The sequence below is a fragment of the Monopterus albus genome, unplaced genomic scaffold (assembly GCF_001952655.1).
Source record: "Monopterus albus unplaced genomic scaffold, M_albus_1.0 scaffold170.1, whole genome shotgun sequence".
NCBI lineage: Eukaryota > Metazoa > Chordata > Actinopteri > Synbranchiformes > Synbranchidae > Monopterus > Monopterus albus.
Genome location: NW_018128050.1, coordinates 619,069 through 636,317, shown reverse-complemented (window position 1 = coordinate 636,317; position 17,249 = coordinate 619,069). Strand labels below are relative to the sequence as shown.

Here is a 17,249-nt window from a genome sequence, read left to right as displayed (position 1 = left end):
AGCAGGTAAAGTCGGATTATTTGGAAGAGAGGGGAGGCGTCTTAGGCAGGTAGGCTATAATATTATTATTATTATTACTTCTACTACTACTTAGGCTTTGCTGCTATGCAGTTAAATTAATGTGGTGGGCTTATTCTTTTCTGAAGTCTAGTTTTAAGAATAGTAGAAGTTACACTTTTTTCCTTCCTCCATTTCTGGCGCCCCCTGGATGTACGGCGCCTTTAGCATTTGCCTATACTGCCTATGCCACGGGCCGGCCCTGATTCTTCTGATTAATCAACCCAGCTGTGCGTGACAGGCGGGGGATCTCGCTGTTCTCTCCTCGGTTGACTGACTGTAACCTAATCCTGGTCCCGGGGGTCTGAAGGGCCCTGGGCGACACGTCTCTTTCATCCCTTCTTCCATTCTTTCCGAGGAAACACAGAAGAGCTTATTTCGCACGGCGCGCACATCGGGGGACGGGGACAGACCGACGAGGACGCGGCTACCAGCCGGTAGCCTGAGATTTTACACTGCGGGACCGAACAGCCAGACTCCCAGTCTGAGTCCTGCTCCATGTCTTCAGTGTCGGTGTCCTCTCAGGTAGGGAGGCGAAACGAGCCGTGTGTGGCTTCCTGTCACATTTAGATTTCAAGTTCTAAACGTGAAAACTCGATATTTCGATATTATATTTGCAGCACACACTATAACACGAATTTCGTTTTAAAATGTCCGTTTTTGCGTGCTCATGGGTTGTGGAGACGCATGTATCAGCAACACAAAAACACATTGTATTTTCCGTAAATGTATAGTCCACTGTTAAATTCGGCCTATATCAAATATTCCGAAGTTGTAGGCATTTGGTAAAAAAAAAAAAAACTTTTACTGCTCCCTGCCTATTTTAGCTGCCATCTTGTACCGCCACACGGCGTATAGGGCGGGAGCGTCTTACGTGACTGTGTGCTAAAAGTAAATATTTCAGAAATTAAGTAGGTGTTCATGGAAAGCTTACATCCCGAGTTTAACAAAATATCATTCACTATTGAGAAAACCTCTGAAACCTGGCGTAATGGATAGCCGATGCCTGCCGATTAGTAAGGACACGTTAAATGTATTAAAAGTTTTAATGGAGTCTGGTGTGTGGCGTTCCACACAAATAAGAGACGAGTGTTGGGACTACGTCAAGTTAGCTACGATGAAATTTAAAAGATATTAAAGGTAACATGCGTCGAAGCTGTATTTTTAAATTTTATTTCTCAGGTGAGAAAATGAAAAGCCACATCCTTAATGTGGAGTCTGTTCACCCGCACGACTTGATTTAAATCAGGTTAACTTTGGATCCGTATCTGCACCGTATGTTTCTAGTTTTACAATCACCACCACCACCACCCGAAACATTCAGGACTGGTTTTCGGCTGCAGCCAATTCCTGGCTGACACCGGTTTCCAGGTTGGTGGGGGTTGGAGTGTGGCCCAGGGCTGCGGCCGCCTCCTGTTCACCTTTCATGCGTCAAAGCTCTTTTTTTTACAAGCCGCAGACCCTTTGTGGTGGTGGGGGTCATGAATCCAGAGTGAGGCAGGCCCCGCAGGCCCCATCCCCATCCGGTGTGTCAGCAGTGTGGCTGCTGCTCCACCCTCCATGGATATTACATCCGAGCAGCTCCAGCTTTTACCCCTACACTTTACATGAGTATTTATACTGCAGTAGTAAAGAAGAATCTCATCTTGGTCATTTTGATTAAGTTTTATTTAAAGAGAAAACAGGTTGTGATCAGCAGCATCACCTGTTGAATCATGTTGAGCTGTGAACCTGGTCAGAGCAGCAAGGCCTTCTGGGATACGAGGTGTAGATAGAGTAGTTCTGGTGTACCCTCTGTGATGTGTCTTCTCAACTCTTCTTACCTGTGGCAGGAGGGGCGGAGCATGTCCAGGATGTCTCTGCGCTGCTCACCTGTGTCGCCCATGACCGCCCAGGGCATCCCGTCGCCTGCCCAGCTCACCAAGGCCAACGCCCCGGTTCATATTGATGTGGGGGGGCACATGTACACCAGCAGCTTGGCCACGCTAACCAAATACCCAGAGTCCAGGTAAGAACACAAGGAGGGCAGAGACAGGTGTGGGGATGAGTCGTGTGGTCCAAACACCAGGTTACTGGGTCCAGTCAGTTTGATGGAGGGTGAATCTGCACAGATGTAGCTGTGTGCAGCAGAGGGGTTCACCTCATCCATTAGCTTGTTCCTAATGAACTCCTGTCTGTGATGAGTGTGAGAAAATGTCATGCTTAAATGGAACCTTAGTCAGAAGGCTATGTGTGCTCACCGCCACTCAGCTGCAGCCAGCCGTGACTTTATAGCTAAATCTGCTGATTCTTTCCTCAGTTTGTTTAGTTTGTGAAAGGCCATAAAATTGTGACATATTAAAACAGCTCATCTGAGAGCCAAGTGGAGAAGAAGAGTAAAATTGTGGTGATCCATAAGTCTGATCTAATGTTCTCTTTTTGCAACACTCGATACGAACCACCGCGACAGGTTTTCTTCCTGTTTTAATCTTCATGCTTTGTAAACACAAGGTGCACGAATCGTGCGTTAGTAGTTATGTATAATTGCTGTCATGTCTTTCTTTTAGGATAGGGATAATCACCTTTGTTAGCCAAGTATGTTACACACAAGGAACCGGTACAGAACCGATGGTAGCCATCTGCGGCGGAAACTCAAACGATGGCTCTAACCATCGGGGGGGTAGGTGGGTGTCTTGCCCAAGGACACTTCGACATGTGGACTGCAGGCACCGAGATTCGAACCTTCAACCTTCCGGTTGGGAGTCGGCCTTTTGACTAGAAATGTATTTTAATCGGCGCTAGTCTGCCAGAAGCGTTAGCTATACTGACGTTAGCCGTTAGCCCACTAGCTAGCGAGTTTTATTCATAGCTAACAGCTACAACTGAGATTAAGTCTAACGCATAGCTGCCTTTAGTTCACTGTAATGTCAGTCATGGTCACGGGGACACTTCACAACTTACATACACAACATAATGAGCACTTTGGGTACGTGGTGAATGCCTGTTTGTGCTCTCACACCTAAGATCTTGAGTTCAAGTCGGAATGAACGCTGGAGCTTTCTGCCCAGTTTGTGCGGTTTGTTTGGACCCGTGTGAACGCATATTGTGCGTTGTGTATACAATGCATGGAGTCATTAAAAGGGGCCTGCAAGGAAAACTGAAGTCCTGTTTAAAGGACAGTCTACAGCCAGACCCCGTCCCTATTTAGAACATGGTGTAGCGCCCCTCTGTGGCTGAAGCGAGTATTACAGAAACACTTTCTCCTTATAATTTCACAGATGGGGTGGGGATTAAGTAATTTAAAAAGATTAGCAAACCTGTTCCTAAACACAGAGGAGAACAAAATTAGATCAGACTGAAGGACCAGAATTTAATTTTTTCCACTTGCCTCTCAGGGGTTCTGAATTTACTTGTTTTGTTGTTTGTATATCATGTGACAGCAACAAATAATGGATTTCACAAGTTATCACTGTGTGATGGTGACTGCCAGCGACAAAGCACGTTTCTCTCACGCCTTCCCTCTGTGTTGCTGTCTCTTTGGTTTTTTTTTTTTGTTTTTTTTTTTTTAAGGATCCCTCTGGTGTGTTTTCACTATTTTTCTTCTTGCCCGGCTCAGTCTGTGTGTTAACGCTGCTCTCAGCTCTGAGCCCATTAGTTCCTACTGAAGCTGTCATCCTTCAGTAGTAGGCCTCTCAGATAGACTCACCTTAGTTAGTTCTGAGTTCTCACAGCAATGACCTTACTGAGTATCCTCATATTTTATTTCCAGGGCGTAATATTTTTGACATTTTGTCTCATGCTGATTTGTGATGGACATCTTAATTTGTTTCTGTGAAGCACTTTGGTCTGTAAATAAATGCGACCTGAGTTCTTGTCATGATGCTAATGATGACCAAAGCTGGTCTCTGACCAGTGGTTGTGTAAAGTTTGTGTTTGACCAGTCAGTGTCCTTGGTGTGTGTGTGTCTGCAGGATCAGTCGTCTGTTCAACGGGACCGAGCCCATCGTGTTGGACAGTCTGAAACAGCACTACTTCATCGATAGAGATGGAGACATCTTCCGCTACATCCTCAGCTTCTTGCGGACCTGTAAACTGCTCCTGCCAGAAGACTTCAAGGTACCGTAGCTGGGAAGAGCTGGACATGGTAGTAGTCTAATACTCTGCAGCTTGGTCACAGATCTGCGTCTGCACTGAGATTCATTTTTACAGACACAACACCAAAGCAAAGGCTGATCGCCCCCCTGCTCAGAGACAAAGCTATAAAATGCAGCTTATGCCTCCTCCTTCCTCTAAACTGAACTTTGACCCCAAACATAGGTGGAAAGTATAGTTACAGGTCCAGAATGTCATACCAGGGCTGCAGTAAAACATCTGAAACATGTTGAAAATATCAGTGTCAGCATCAAAAGTTAGTATTGTGATTGTTTATATTGAGATGAGACGTCAGCATTGGCATCACATAGTCTGAGGCTGCTCCAGTCTGTGAGCGGGTTAGATTTTTGGAGTAAGTTATCATGGTAACTAAGTTACAGTTTATGGACCAGGCCAGAGGCTCCCTCAGCTGAACAAACGCCCCCAGCCTGGTCCGCTTGCTGCTGACTGACAGTGTCTGATATTGTTTGTAAAGATCTTCATTCATTTTCAAAGTTGTTTTCATCATTTCTGATATTTGCGACTGGCATCGGTGACAGGTGACGTTACCTGGCAGGGTAAATAAACAGCTGCACCTCTGTTAGTTCTGTTGTAGCTCGACAGTCCATCAGGGCATCACCAGACCTTGAGCTATCAGGTGTTCAGTTGGCTGCTCTCTCCGATCGTGTGCACCTTGACCTTTTGCAAACTAGTAGCTTTTGCATGTTAGGCCCTAAAATCCAGCGAGGAAACCGAATGACCCAGAAATGTCCACTGGGAAGCTAATCTCAGGTCAGAATAATTTAGCTCACAGAGACTGAAACATCCTGATTTACAGTAATTGTAAAGTCAAAGCAGTTTTATATGAATCTCATTTTCAAAAGAGATCTGAGGCCATGGAAAATAATACCAGAAAGTAGTGAGGAAATATAACATGACGCAAAACAGAAAATTACCTTAAATAAGTAATAACTAGACACTTGGAGAACTGGCAGAAATATTAATTGTGTTGGGAAATCGGTTGATCCCATTTTGTTCAGACTGTGTAACTACATCAGTTATAGATGTGTCCTTAAACGTTTGACCTCTATATGAGCGCAAAGCAAACACTGTTGCCAGCAAATGCTGTAAAGCACTGCACTCAGCGCAGGCGGCTTCTAAAGAACTCTTCTGTTGAAGGAAAAACTTGATTTTCAACAAAAGTTTTAATAATTGTATAATGTTTTATTTTTATTTATTATGATTCTATTATGTATAGATATTGGTAGTTATGTCAAAATGACATTTATCTTCTATCCCCCCCCATGACTCCTGTACACAGAAACTCACCTGTCAGGTTCTTGCAGGAGACCAAAGGGACATCTGTGTACAGGAAGCATGGAGGGACAGAAGGTGAATAACATTTACATATTCTACCGTTACCTATAATTAGTAAAACTTTGTTGAAAATCAGGAAAGTGTTTTGTCTCTGCTGCTTTAGCTTCTGACCTAAGACTCGTATTTTTAGCCAAGCTTTTTTCAGTAGCATAGTTTCCCGTTTTTTTTGGGTAACGTGTCCCTGGGTGACATGGAAGGCAATTAAAATCAAATTGATCATATTAACAATTTTAATTCCACAATTATGTTGCTATCTTTAGATGCCAACACATCCAGAAGGAAGAACACATCTGGATCCAGTCTGAGTCCTCTGGCTGCTTTTAACCCTCTCCATGTCAAACAACTAAACTCATGTTAACCCTGGTTGTTGCTCTTTGTTCCACTCTCTCTGTGCTAAAGACGCCACCTCTTCACTCTGGCAGCCACTGGTTCAGACTTTTAGCCGCCCAGAGCTCCTCCATGGCTGTTTGACATGACTACTGGCGGCAGGCAGGACTGATTTGCAGACCGTACTTTGACAACAAAGGGCATCACTGGGTTTATCAGACTGTGTGGAGAATGAGTTAATGCACCTTTAAAAGCACATTCCTAAAATGCACAGAGACCCTGACTGTGGATGTTGTAACATGAATATTACAGCTTCAACTCGGCAGCTCTGCTTTCTCCCGTGTTTCTCTAATAACATGTAAACGCAGCTCAGATATGCAAAGATGGAGAAACACGGCTTGAGGTCAAAGAAAAGATTTGCTTGGTGCAGCAGCGTCATTATCTTCGTTAGAGTGAACAAACGGCAGCGAGTCTGTTAACTCGGCACATTCTTCCTCTTTAATCAGTGCAGAGCCGCCGGCTGCACACGGCTCAGCGCTACACTGGCTTACAGCACAGACGAGTGTGTGTTTTACTAAATTAGTGTGTGTGTGTCAGCAGGCATACTGCATCTCTCATCTCCCTCCCTGTAGTTTGCGAACGCTGCCTCTGTTATTCTGCTCCTCTGCTCAGGATGACTAACACAGGCCCTCTTTCTAAAACACATCTATCCCTCGCTTCCAGTCTGGAGAGGCAGAGGTGGGGGGAGGCTTTGACACAGCGTGAAGCCTCAAGCTTACAGGAGCTGGGTGGAGTGAAGAAAACCGAAAAGACACACACACCTCCTCCTCTGAAGATGCTCTTAGATTAGTTATGTAAAAACAACACTTGATTGCCAGGTCCTGTAGCTGAGGCCTGATATCAAGAGAAGGAAATATGCAGGTAAAAAATAGACTTGTGTAGTTTAGGAATTGTTAGAAAAAGGTGGTGAACGTTTATTCTTCACCTCGGAAACAGCAACTTGACAGAAAAGTCCTTCAGTGCCTCCTGTCAGTCCTTAGTCGTTCCTTAATCTGTCCTTTCCCGCTCACTAACCGTGCCCCTCTGCGTGGCCCCCATCAGGACTTCCCCCAGCTGTACGAGGAGGCTCGCTACTACCAACTAACTCAGATGGTTCGGGAGCTGGAACGCTGGAAGGCGGAGCGGGAGGCCCAGCGGGCATCACCCTGCGAGTGTCTGGTGGTCCGGGTCACGCCCGACCTGGGTGAGAGGATCGCTCTGAGCGGGGAGAAAGTCCTGATCGAGGAGGTCTTCCCCGAGACCGGAGACGTCATGTGTAACTCTGTGAACGCCGGCTGGAACCAGGACCCTACCCACGTCATCCGCTTCCCCCTGAATGGATACTGCAGGCTCAACTCAGTGCAGGTCAGTCCACACCTTCACCACAAGCTAATCAGAGCTTTTAAAGGGCCAGTTCACACAAACCACAAAAAAAGCAAAGCAAGTATTTTACCGATTTACGTCTGGTGGTCATTTTGGTTTTATGTCCAGGTTTTCAGGTTTCTGCCTCCACACTAGAACTAATTTCTACTGAAGGAAAGGTATTAATGATGCCGGTGAGGACTGTGGATGATCCAGGATTCTGTGTTTAGACATGTTGCTGAATTTAAATTGTGAGCAGCACAAATAAAAATCCACTCACCTCCACTGTATCAGGGTGGAGGCAGGTTTTTGATTTGGGTGAACTTACCCTTTAAAGCTGGCACTGAGTCGGGGAGAACCTGAAAATTCAATTCGCTGGCTCCAGAGCAGATATCTGATGAGAAACAGGGGGTCTGTGGAAACCCTCTGTAACTTGTGCACATTTTGTATAAAGAGGGGTTAGGGTCACTGTAAAAGGTTTGAGCTGAGACTGTAGAAATGATTTTTAAGTGTTATTCTACAGTTCTACTGCACTGCTTTCATGTTTTGCATTTGCATTAATGCTTAATGTAAAAACAACTGAAAGCTTTGTGAAGTTCAAATAGACAGAAATGCAGATGGAAACTGAGATGATGCAGAAGCAGCCTGAAAATCATCAGGTTTTAACAGATTCTTTAGCATCACATTGGTTCAGTGATAGATGTCAGTACATCCAGTATTGCATAGCCAACGTGAACTGTTCGTAGTTAATTCAGCGTACCGTGTTCCAAAACGTAAACAAGGCTAGGCTAGGCTAGAACGGCAGCCACACTGTAACACACTGTTTCCGTGGCACCAATATGTAGTCTACTTCCTGTTGCTTGTCAAAGTTTCTATCCGTTCCCACTATGACGTTTAACGTTCAGTGCTTTGTCATAGTTATGACAGCAGGATTTCATATTGGTATTTAGGACGACAGACTGTCTAGCTCCAACAAGGCTGTCGGGTCAGGCTGTCTACAGCACATGGTGAATATGAACTATAAATACCACATTTTCAACATGTTGGTTTTGTCTAGTATTTTGGAAAATGTTGCATTAAAAGTTCAATCATGTGAACAGATCATACAAGAAACAGACAGCAGAATGTTGTAATGACTTCCTGTTGGCTGCAGCTTGGGCGCCGTGTTTAGCCTGTATTTGTTTACGCTTTGGAACAGTAAGTACTACGAATTAACGGTTAAATGTTCATTTTTACTGACAGCGATCACTGAAGAATTTGTCAACCTGGTGAGTTTCAGGAAAGTTCTGCAGCGCTTCAACCCCTGCATCTAGTAGTTACAAGATGCTAAGTGATAATTACGAGACAAGCTCTTCCAAGTTTTGGGAGGTAGAAAACCTGCTGCTACTTCTAAAAACAGTTGATTTTTATAATATTTAATGGTACTCAACATTCTTAAGGTGAAACTTTAAAAGTGGACCTCTGTAATTTATTGTAAATTACATATATAAAGTACATCATCTGGTCAGTGCTTTGAATTAGAGCTGAACCTACAGTATGAGATTCCCATCAGCCTCAGCTGGACGCTGTGTTTACTGCCGATTAGCTGATGTTAGCACACTAACATGCTAAAGTGTAACAGTAAACATCACACCTAAGCATCAGCTGGTGTGTCTCTAAACTGGTTAAGTCTGCTTAAAATAAATCAAAGAATTTCTCAACCAAAAAGTAAAATGGTTCCAAAATTCACATTTTAGAATATTTCTAGCCCATGTACTATAGTATAGAACTTGGATATCTTGAAACGGTTTCACTCAGTGACCCAGTTGCCTTCCACAAACATCATTATTGTATAAACTGTGGTCAAATCCTCTGAGGTCCAGTTTCTAGGACAAAGTCCTTCAGCTGTGATCAGGCTTAGACCTGGAGCTGGCATCTGGCTTAGTTACTGTGCACTTAGTTAAAGGAAACAGGACTGGGTTTAGACTCACCACGACTGGGAATACAGCTGCTCTGCCTGTAACGTCACCTGACACTTCCACTCCTTTCGGCAGGTCCTGGAGCGTCTCTTTCAGAAGGGCTTCAGCATCAAGGCGTCCTGCGGCGGAGGAGTCGACTCGTCCCAGTTCAGCGAGTACGTCCTGTGTCGTGACCTGCAGCACTGCCAGTCCCTCACCAGCACCCCAATCCGGATCAAACAGGAACCCCTGGACTGAAAACCGCCAACACAGGAACTACAAACTGTATCTCAGTGAGTGTACTCGCATCTGGATCCTGCCAAGGTCTCAGCAGGTGCAGAGAAAAATCACGTTGAGACCCGAAGACCTGAGGAGGTCACAGAAGTGGCGTTCAGAGACCTTTGACCTCTGGAAATCAGAACAGGCTGTGAGAGAGCTTCAGCGTGGATCCAGTGTTTTTCACTGGGAGTCTGACAACATCTGTAAAACCAAACTCAGCTTTCACATGTAAATTATATTTGTAACAAGATTCAGCTTTGTTTGAAAGGAGCAGCTTTAATACTGTGTGTGTGTACAGATGAATGGAAAGGTAATTTTTATAAGTGTACAGATGCCACAGGGCACATAATTTAATTCTTTTTATATAACTGCCATTTTGAAAATTTCTATTTAAAGTATTAACTTGCGTTGTCTGTTTCTCAGCTGGTAGAGATGTATTGATCACGGCATCTTGATGATCAAATCCTACACAATCCAAATGAGCACAAACCTGATTCTTTCTAATTTTCTTTATTTCTTTTTTTTGCAAAGGTACAAACAACTGTAAAATTGCATTGCCTGAAATACATCAGGATTGAATACAGAATGTGGGAAATATAAATAGTCGCAAAAATTGTCCTTCCAACAAATGAGACTGAAGGTGGGTGCACTGAGGCCCCAGACTCTGAATGACTATACAGTACATACACCACAGCGCCGTTAGCAGTTAGCTATATACTATACAAACCAAATGCCTGATATGAGGAACAAAAGACATTTAAAGCATTAAAAACCTTGTGTGTACATAACCTTCCCAAACAAGTCATTGTTAAAACTTCCACCAGCAAACCGTGAAGCCAAACTGCACGTTCAACTACTGACAAATTCATATTTCACCAGGTCGAGATCTGAATCCTAAAGTTCATAGTTGAGCAAAAAGAGGAAACATGTCAGCTGGGAGGAGGAGAAACTGCAGGAATGTTTGTCATTTGTTAGCCTTCATGATCGTAGCCTGAGCGAGTTTACTGCCTGTAGGAGAGCCAGCTCCCTGTGACGACTGTCAAATCTAAAACCGTCTGCGTGAAGAACCTGTGTTAAAGGAACAGTTCAACATTTAGATATATCCTCCTCTTGTCTTTGCCACGTTCATGTTTTTACAGTAAATACAAAGCTACAGCCAGCAGCTACTAGCGTAGCATAAAGACTAGAAACAGAGGGAAACAGCTAGCTTAGCTTAAAGGATAAAGACCAGAAATAGGGGAATTCATCAAAAGGTTATTAAAAAGGTCAATGCATACTCATCTGTTTTCATAGTGAAACTGTCCACAACAAGCTGTTCACCTTCACTAACGGTACTTTTCTTTTCTACTGTCAGTAGAAAAACTGTCCTACAATCATAGCCATGACCTGAATCACCCAGTGCACAGCTGCTCGGATTGTGTACACACTGTCTTAGGACACATGGCACCAGGTAGACTGTAACTAAATGAAGATTAATAGGACTGTCCTTAGGACAACTACAGGTTTTCTTGTTTCAGCTGCATCACTATGACCACCCACCACCATGTTCGCTCTGTCACCAGGACGTTTTGGAACAATGGGCCAACAATTCATCCGTGACACATCCATCCACAATACCACAACCTGCCTTTGTACACGTTGAGCTTTAGCAGTGCTGCTGAGTGAAGGCCAACTGTTTCCCTCCTTTCCAGTGTCTAAGCTAAGAAAAGCTAACAGGCAGCAGCATCATAATTAACACACAGAAAGACACTGGGCTCAGTCTGAACAACTGCACCCCATAAAGAAAGTCCAGAGGATTTACATAAATGTTGAACTGTTCCTTTAACCATTCAAGTCTGTCAGGTGTCACTGTTTTCAGCATAATTATCCCATAAATCCACAAGTCTCTACTCCCACGCACACATGATAGAACTCACAAACACACATTAAAATTAGACCAACTTTTCCCTCTGCTCCTTCACTGTCCATACAACCGCTGAGGCTTCACAGTGCACGTACCTCTGACAACACGATGCTGAGCAAAATATCCAGAATACATTATTCAGTTCCACCCTGTAGCAGAGAACGACTTAAAATGCAAAAAGTGACCGACCTCTCAGACCCGAGTGTGATCAGAAACTTTAAAAACAAAGTGAGGAGGCGGTCACGAGCCTGGCGTCCTGAGTAGGACAGAAAATCTAAATGAAGAGGTTGGGAAAGCTTCAACTCAAAGGCACCTGTGTAGGTACAGCGCTGCATCCCAAACCTTGTGAATAATCCAGCTCATCACAGTCTGGATAACACTGGAAGCAGAACACACAGGAAACGGTGCCTCCTTTCAGACCTGCACAATAGTCAGTACATTAGCTTCTGCTGCTTTAAAAAGTTGAACTCCACCGATTTTCCAGCTCAGTGTTCCCAGTTTAGGGTTAGATCCCAAGACCTAGGAGCAGATTCTGGGGAGAAGTTGGTTTTCCTTTAACCTGAATCATAACAAGTCTGCCTACACCCCAGACTTGAGATCCAACTGTTACTCTTCCAGATGTTGTAGAGTACTACTGCATCCTGCACTCAACTGTCAGAAGTCCAGATGAATTGTGGGTAATTTAGGACCCAGGTTTGGGAAAAAGTGTGCAGAATAAAAGAAGTGGATCGCTCTTATTCCGTCGCATCAAATCTGATCCATTAAAAAAAACTCAGTCAGCGTAACGGCCGGTCACACCAGAACTGAAACATATTCATAATAATGGTTAATGCCATTTTAAGCATAAAAGACAAACATTTGTTGGTTCCAGGTTCTATGATGTGAGAATCTGTGGCTTTTCTCTGTCTTACATAATACTGTAGTAAATAGAGTAGTTTTTGATTTGGACAAAACAGGACATTTAATAACATTGCTTCCTGCTCCAGGAATTGGTTCCCACAGTTTTTTAAAATGTTTTATAGATTAAACAATTAACCGAAAAAAATAATTGGCAGATTAATCAATAATGAAAGTCATGGTTAGTTGCAGCTACACTTCAAGTCAAATGTTCTGATTCAATTCACTGGGAAAGTGTCACTGGTTCACACGCAGTTATGAGACAGCTGCACTTCAGGCTAGCGCCACGTTCACGTCTGCCTCCAGCTTGTAGTTCAGAGATGGGCGAATCTGTGACATGTTCCTCGACTGGCATGTCAACAAACTGCTGCCTGAATAGTTGCAAGTGTACCGCCAAAATAAAATCCAGTAAGAAACACTGACAGTCCATTCAGCTTCGTTAGGATCCGGTTCCCCCGGTAGTTTAGTTTGTCTGCTGTGAGCAGCACGGCGAGTCACCAGCGAGCCCTGTTCGCTGTGCTGCTCCCTGGTGTCACCAAGCCGTTAAAAATCAGTGGAGTTCTCTCTCAGCAAACATGGAGTTCACATGTGATGTGCAGTCTAAAAGGAGACACCTGCGTGGGCTAAAACAGACATCCTTCTCAAAGGGCGTGTAAAACTAGAAATGAGAGTCTGGAGAACAAACCGGTGATTAGAAGGTGCTGCGGGGACTCGAGGAGGGACCCAGACTCTGAAACACCCGTGAAGCGTAGTTTAGCTCATCATCTGCAGCGGGCCCACCCTTTACTTCAGCAGAGCCTTGTAGAGCATCAGAGAGTGAGCCGTGGTGCGGTCCTGCTCCAGACAGAAGATGAAGTCCCTGAGGTTAACTCGTGTGATTCGCTGACGGAGCTGCTGGCGGGACGCAGCCAGGCGGAGCCTGCACCCGAGCCTGAAGCCACCTGTGGGGGGAGACAGAGAAAGTTCGCATTACACATTGCAGCGCTGGACAAACACGCAACTAATGAAAGACAACATTCATGCGTTGTAAGTGTAGTCAGGAGTGTAACGACTTGTACGTTGGTGAAACTAAGCAGGCGCTTCACAAACGCATGGCCCAACACAAGAGGGCCAACTCCAGTGGACCAGAGTCAGCAGTCCACCTCCACCTGAAGGACAAAGGACATTCTTTTGAGACCAGTGAAGTCCAGATCCTCTCCAGAGAACATCGCTGGTTTGAGAGAGGAGTCAAGGAAGCTATTTTTGTAAAAATAGAACACCCCTCACTAAAGAGGGGTGGTGGACTAAGACACAACTTGTCATCCATCTACAATCCTGTTTTGAGATCTCTGCCCAAACATGTCCACCAGGACAATAGGTGTCGGTCCACAGGGGAGGTTTCAAAGACAGGTAACGACTCTCACCGATACTGGGCTGCAACGACTCAGTTGGTAGGGGACATTGTTGGCTTTCAAAGGACTGAAACACCACAGAGGGGAATAAATATCTCTGGTTCAACACCAGTCGGGCAGAACTGATGAAGCCTCTTGGATGAGAGGTGAAACGCCTTCGACCTAGAAATCTAGTCCAGTTTTTTTCAGCTTACTATGACCTGGATGACTGAGAATCTGCACAGACATTTATGTGTTGTGGGAAATGTAGGATCCAGTGTGCTTAGACTAAAAGCCAAGATGATTCTCATGTCTGACAAAGAAAAGCATCAGCTCCTCACATTAAAGAAGGTGGAACAAGAACATGTCGGTGACTTGCTTCTAAATAGCTGAGGTTCATTGTCTACCAGTGAACTGACTCATGGCTGCAGCTCTAGTAAACTCAAGTAAAGTCCATGCCACTAAGACATCTCTACAAGGCTCTGTAAAAGTGGACAGAAATATAAGTGGGCGGGCTTGGAGGATGAAAACACCAGTTTGGCCTTTGTGAATCTCAGAACATTTATATTATGTACGGTATGTACTTTATTTCTCTATACTACAAGGTGTTTCTGTTATTCTGTCCACCTCTTGTGAGCCTGTAGACTCACAGCTTTACCCTCTGCAGTGGTAGTTTTATTTTCCAGAGGCACCTGAACCCGCAGGCAGAGCATTAAGTGGCATCTCCCACACTGGCTGAATCACTGAGTGAGTCCAGACCTGCAGGAGGATCACCACACCTTCACATCTCAGGTGTGTCTGCAGCCCGAGGACAGGCGCCGCCCGGGCCCTGCGGCGACCACTCATACACAGTGCCTCCCGATGCTGCTCCAACAAGCCCTGTACGTTACACAAGCAGCGATCAGGCTGACAGCAGCAGTGGCTTGGGGCGGCTCTTCCCATACTGCTGAAACGCCCCAAGGGAGAATGCAACTCGTTGAAAAGACGTTTCCTGAATTGACCCAGGATGAAGGTGAGGAAATACAGCACCGAGGGCTTACTGGGACAAAATCAGTTTGCCTGATGGAGAATAAAAAAAGAGCAGGCCTGTGAAATAAACCACCTTCCAGTTGTTTCTCACATGGCAGCGAATAACGTTTGTGAGCCAGACGTGAACACACGGAGGAAGCGGGCGAGAAGCAAACCGAGGCCCTCGCTGATTTTTAACAAGTGGGAGACCAGTTAAATCGGTAGGCCGATGTTTGGCACATTTAAATAATCAACACTGGTGAACGTCTGCATTTACAAGGCTGATTAACAACAAACGCCTGCAGAGACGCAGGAAGCTTTGCCTGTTGTTTCCCCAGAGTTTACTTTGTGATTATTTGTTCAGTGTAGAATCATACGTGGAGCACAGAGAGCAGCGAACAGAGACCACTACTTCAGTATTTTTAATTCATCAGTGTTATGTAAATGTTCATTTAGCTCAGCTAATACGCGTCTCATTTATTAATATTAAATTGTTGTATTTTATCTAGTGAAAAAAGAAAAAACAAAACAACAACATGATACTGCCATCGTATCGGCCACGGGCCTCCCAGCTCTGTAAAGATCAGCACTGAAAAGCCCATATGGGTCGACCACTGCGGTATGTTTAAACCTGGGCTGCTCTCTCTGGTTCATCCGTGCAACATCAACACAACTCCTGTATTTTACCACAACATTAACGCCACACTGCGCCAGCGCCCGCCGCTGCAGGAGCCTGCAGGCGGAGCTGACAGCACAGGATAGGAATGAAGCTCCAGGTCCATACAGGAACACAATCAGAGCATTATAAAGCCACACAGCTTGCAGGCACGGTAACCTCCTCTGCACGCACACACTCACCCCGCCACACCCTCTACACTGAGCACCACCAATGTTACATGATCAAGTCACTGTAAAGTGTCCTGAGACGACTTCTGCTGGGATTTACAAATAAAACTGAACTGAATCCAAACAATATTCAATGTACAACACATCAGTGAAACAGCTAAACAGCTAAAGTTCCCCAAATTCAAATGGAATGACCAGAAAACCTACAAGAGCTGAAACTCAGTTTTAATTTGTTAGTCTACCCACCTGCTGTCTGTCCAGGTCACGTAAACACAATTATTAAGATCCTAAGTGCTATTGTTACATACCACTAGAAGAACTGAAAACATGGGAAACAGAAATTATTCTAGGTCATACTGTTTCCATCACACCTGTGGGACGATGCTGAAACAGGTACCTAATGTCAGTGAGGGGTGATGGCTGTAACCCTGAACCTGCAGAAACCAGCCTCCTCGTGGTTAGCTGGTGAAAGGTAATGCAGGTTTTGGGCTGTCTCTCAGGACAGGAACAAAGCTCCTGCGCTGCTGGAGTGTATTCCTAACAAGATGAAGGTCTGGGGCACTGGGGTGGGACCGTCCGAGGACTGAGCTGCAGGGCAACTACAGGGCAGGTACACCTCCACTCACTGTGAGCTCAGAGGACGAGACATGTTTCACAGCCCCGAGAAGAAGAAAGGAGCTTTGTAGTGTCGAAAAATGTTCTGACTCTGGTCTGTCTGTCACAGTGGTGGCAAGACTTCACTCATGTTTTATTTTCACCATTTCCTGGAAATCCTGATGGAAACTTGACTAGAGCTGAGTGAACAGCTTGAATCTTACAGCTTTAGGCCTTTTTCATACTTTGAAGACTTTTTTTTTAAAGAAACCAAACTTACTGCCTTAGCACTGTTCCAACCTGCAGAAACGCTGGACTCAGGCGTGTTTCCACTGTCCGAGCCCAACGAGCAGTACACAACCTCTCGGGTTGATGCTGTCTGTCCCGCTGCTGGTCTTTGTTTAGAGGAGGGGGGGCTCCATAGTGCACCAAGATGAGCCGTTTATCAAACAGCTGTTGGACAAGCAGAACACATACTGGCATCTTCACTGCTCTGCCCGCGGTCCGCTCACCGAAGTCCCTGCTTTACTCCTACACCAATGTCACCCGGTTCGGTTTGAACTGAAACGTTAAATCGGTGGCCTGGGCCGTGAGTCGACTTCTGTCCTGCCTGCTATCGTGGCAGCTTTGACCGATGGGTAGCCCTTAGTCGTAGATTTAATGTCACGAAACATAAAATGCCACACTCCCTCTGCTGGTGAGTGACGGGCTGGTTGACTAGTGATCCAGGTAATCAGCAGTGGGTAGGGCTGGGATAGTTGGAAAACATGCAGCGGCCCTCAAGGACCATGATTGCCCACCCCTGGACTAAACATTTGGTCTCTAAAATATCAGAAAATATTGAAAAGTGCCCATCAACATTTTCAACTTGCAGCACAAAAGCAACAAATCTTCACACTTATTGCACTCAAAAAAAAAATGTTTAGAAAACAGTCAGTGTGAGTAAATAAAAAGTATGAAGTTAGAAGTTCTAACTTAGAAAAAAATATTTTCATTACATATAGCCTGTCTTAAGTAGGACCAATGTTTTTAAATGGTATGTTACCAGTCTTTATAACATATTAAATGGCTAAATATGTATGTAAAACACTGAACGACTGTGCTGTAACCACATTTAACGTTTTGAAAAAACACATTTTTTTA

At 44.8% G+C, this 17,249-nt stretch overlaps 2 protein-coding genes across 4 annotated transcripts in view; one reads left to right on the top strand and one right to left on the bottom strand.

Moving 5' to 3' along the window:
* The first annotated feature begins 232 nt into the window (after window positions 1-232).
* LOC109969083 (BTB/POZ domain-containing protein kctd15-like) lies at window positions 233-10,113 on the top strand. 3 transcript variants are annotated; one of them, XM_020615736.1, is made up of 5 exons: window positions 233-582; window positions 1,890-2,065; window positions 4,008-4,152; window positions 6,973-7,275; window positions 9,306-10,113. In XM_020615736.1, exons 1-5 carry the CDS (start codon window positions 556-558, stop codon window positions 9,465-9,467), a joined length of 813 nt encoding a protein of 270 aa, XP_020471392.1. In that variant the 5' UTR covers window positions 233-555; the 3' UTR covers window positions 9,468-10,113. The 3 variants fall into 3 exon arrangements, with proteins under 3 accessions (XP_020471392.1, XP_020471394.1, XP_020471393.1); XM_020615738.1 differs by lacking the exon at window positions 233-582 and adding an exon at window positions 1,141-1,197; XM_020615737.1 differs by lacking the exon at window positions 233-582 and adding an exon at window positions 1,339-1,428.
* Window positions 10,114-10,639: 526 nt separating this feature from the next.
* LOC109969113 (transcription initiation factor TFIID subunit 4-like) overlaps window positions 10,640-17,249 on the bottom strand; it is a 25,372-nt gene continuing 18,762 nt past the window's right edge. The window contains exon 16 of the mRNA XM_020615790.1: window positions 10,640-13,229. Coding sequence (XP_020471446.1) covers window positions 13,098-13,229 — 132 coding nt within the window. The 3' untranslated portion in view covers window positions 10,640-13,097. The remainder of the gene's footprint in view (window positions 13,230-17,249) is intronic.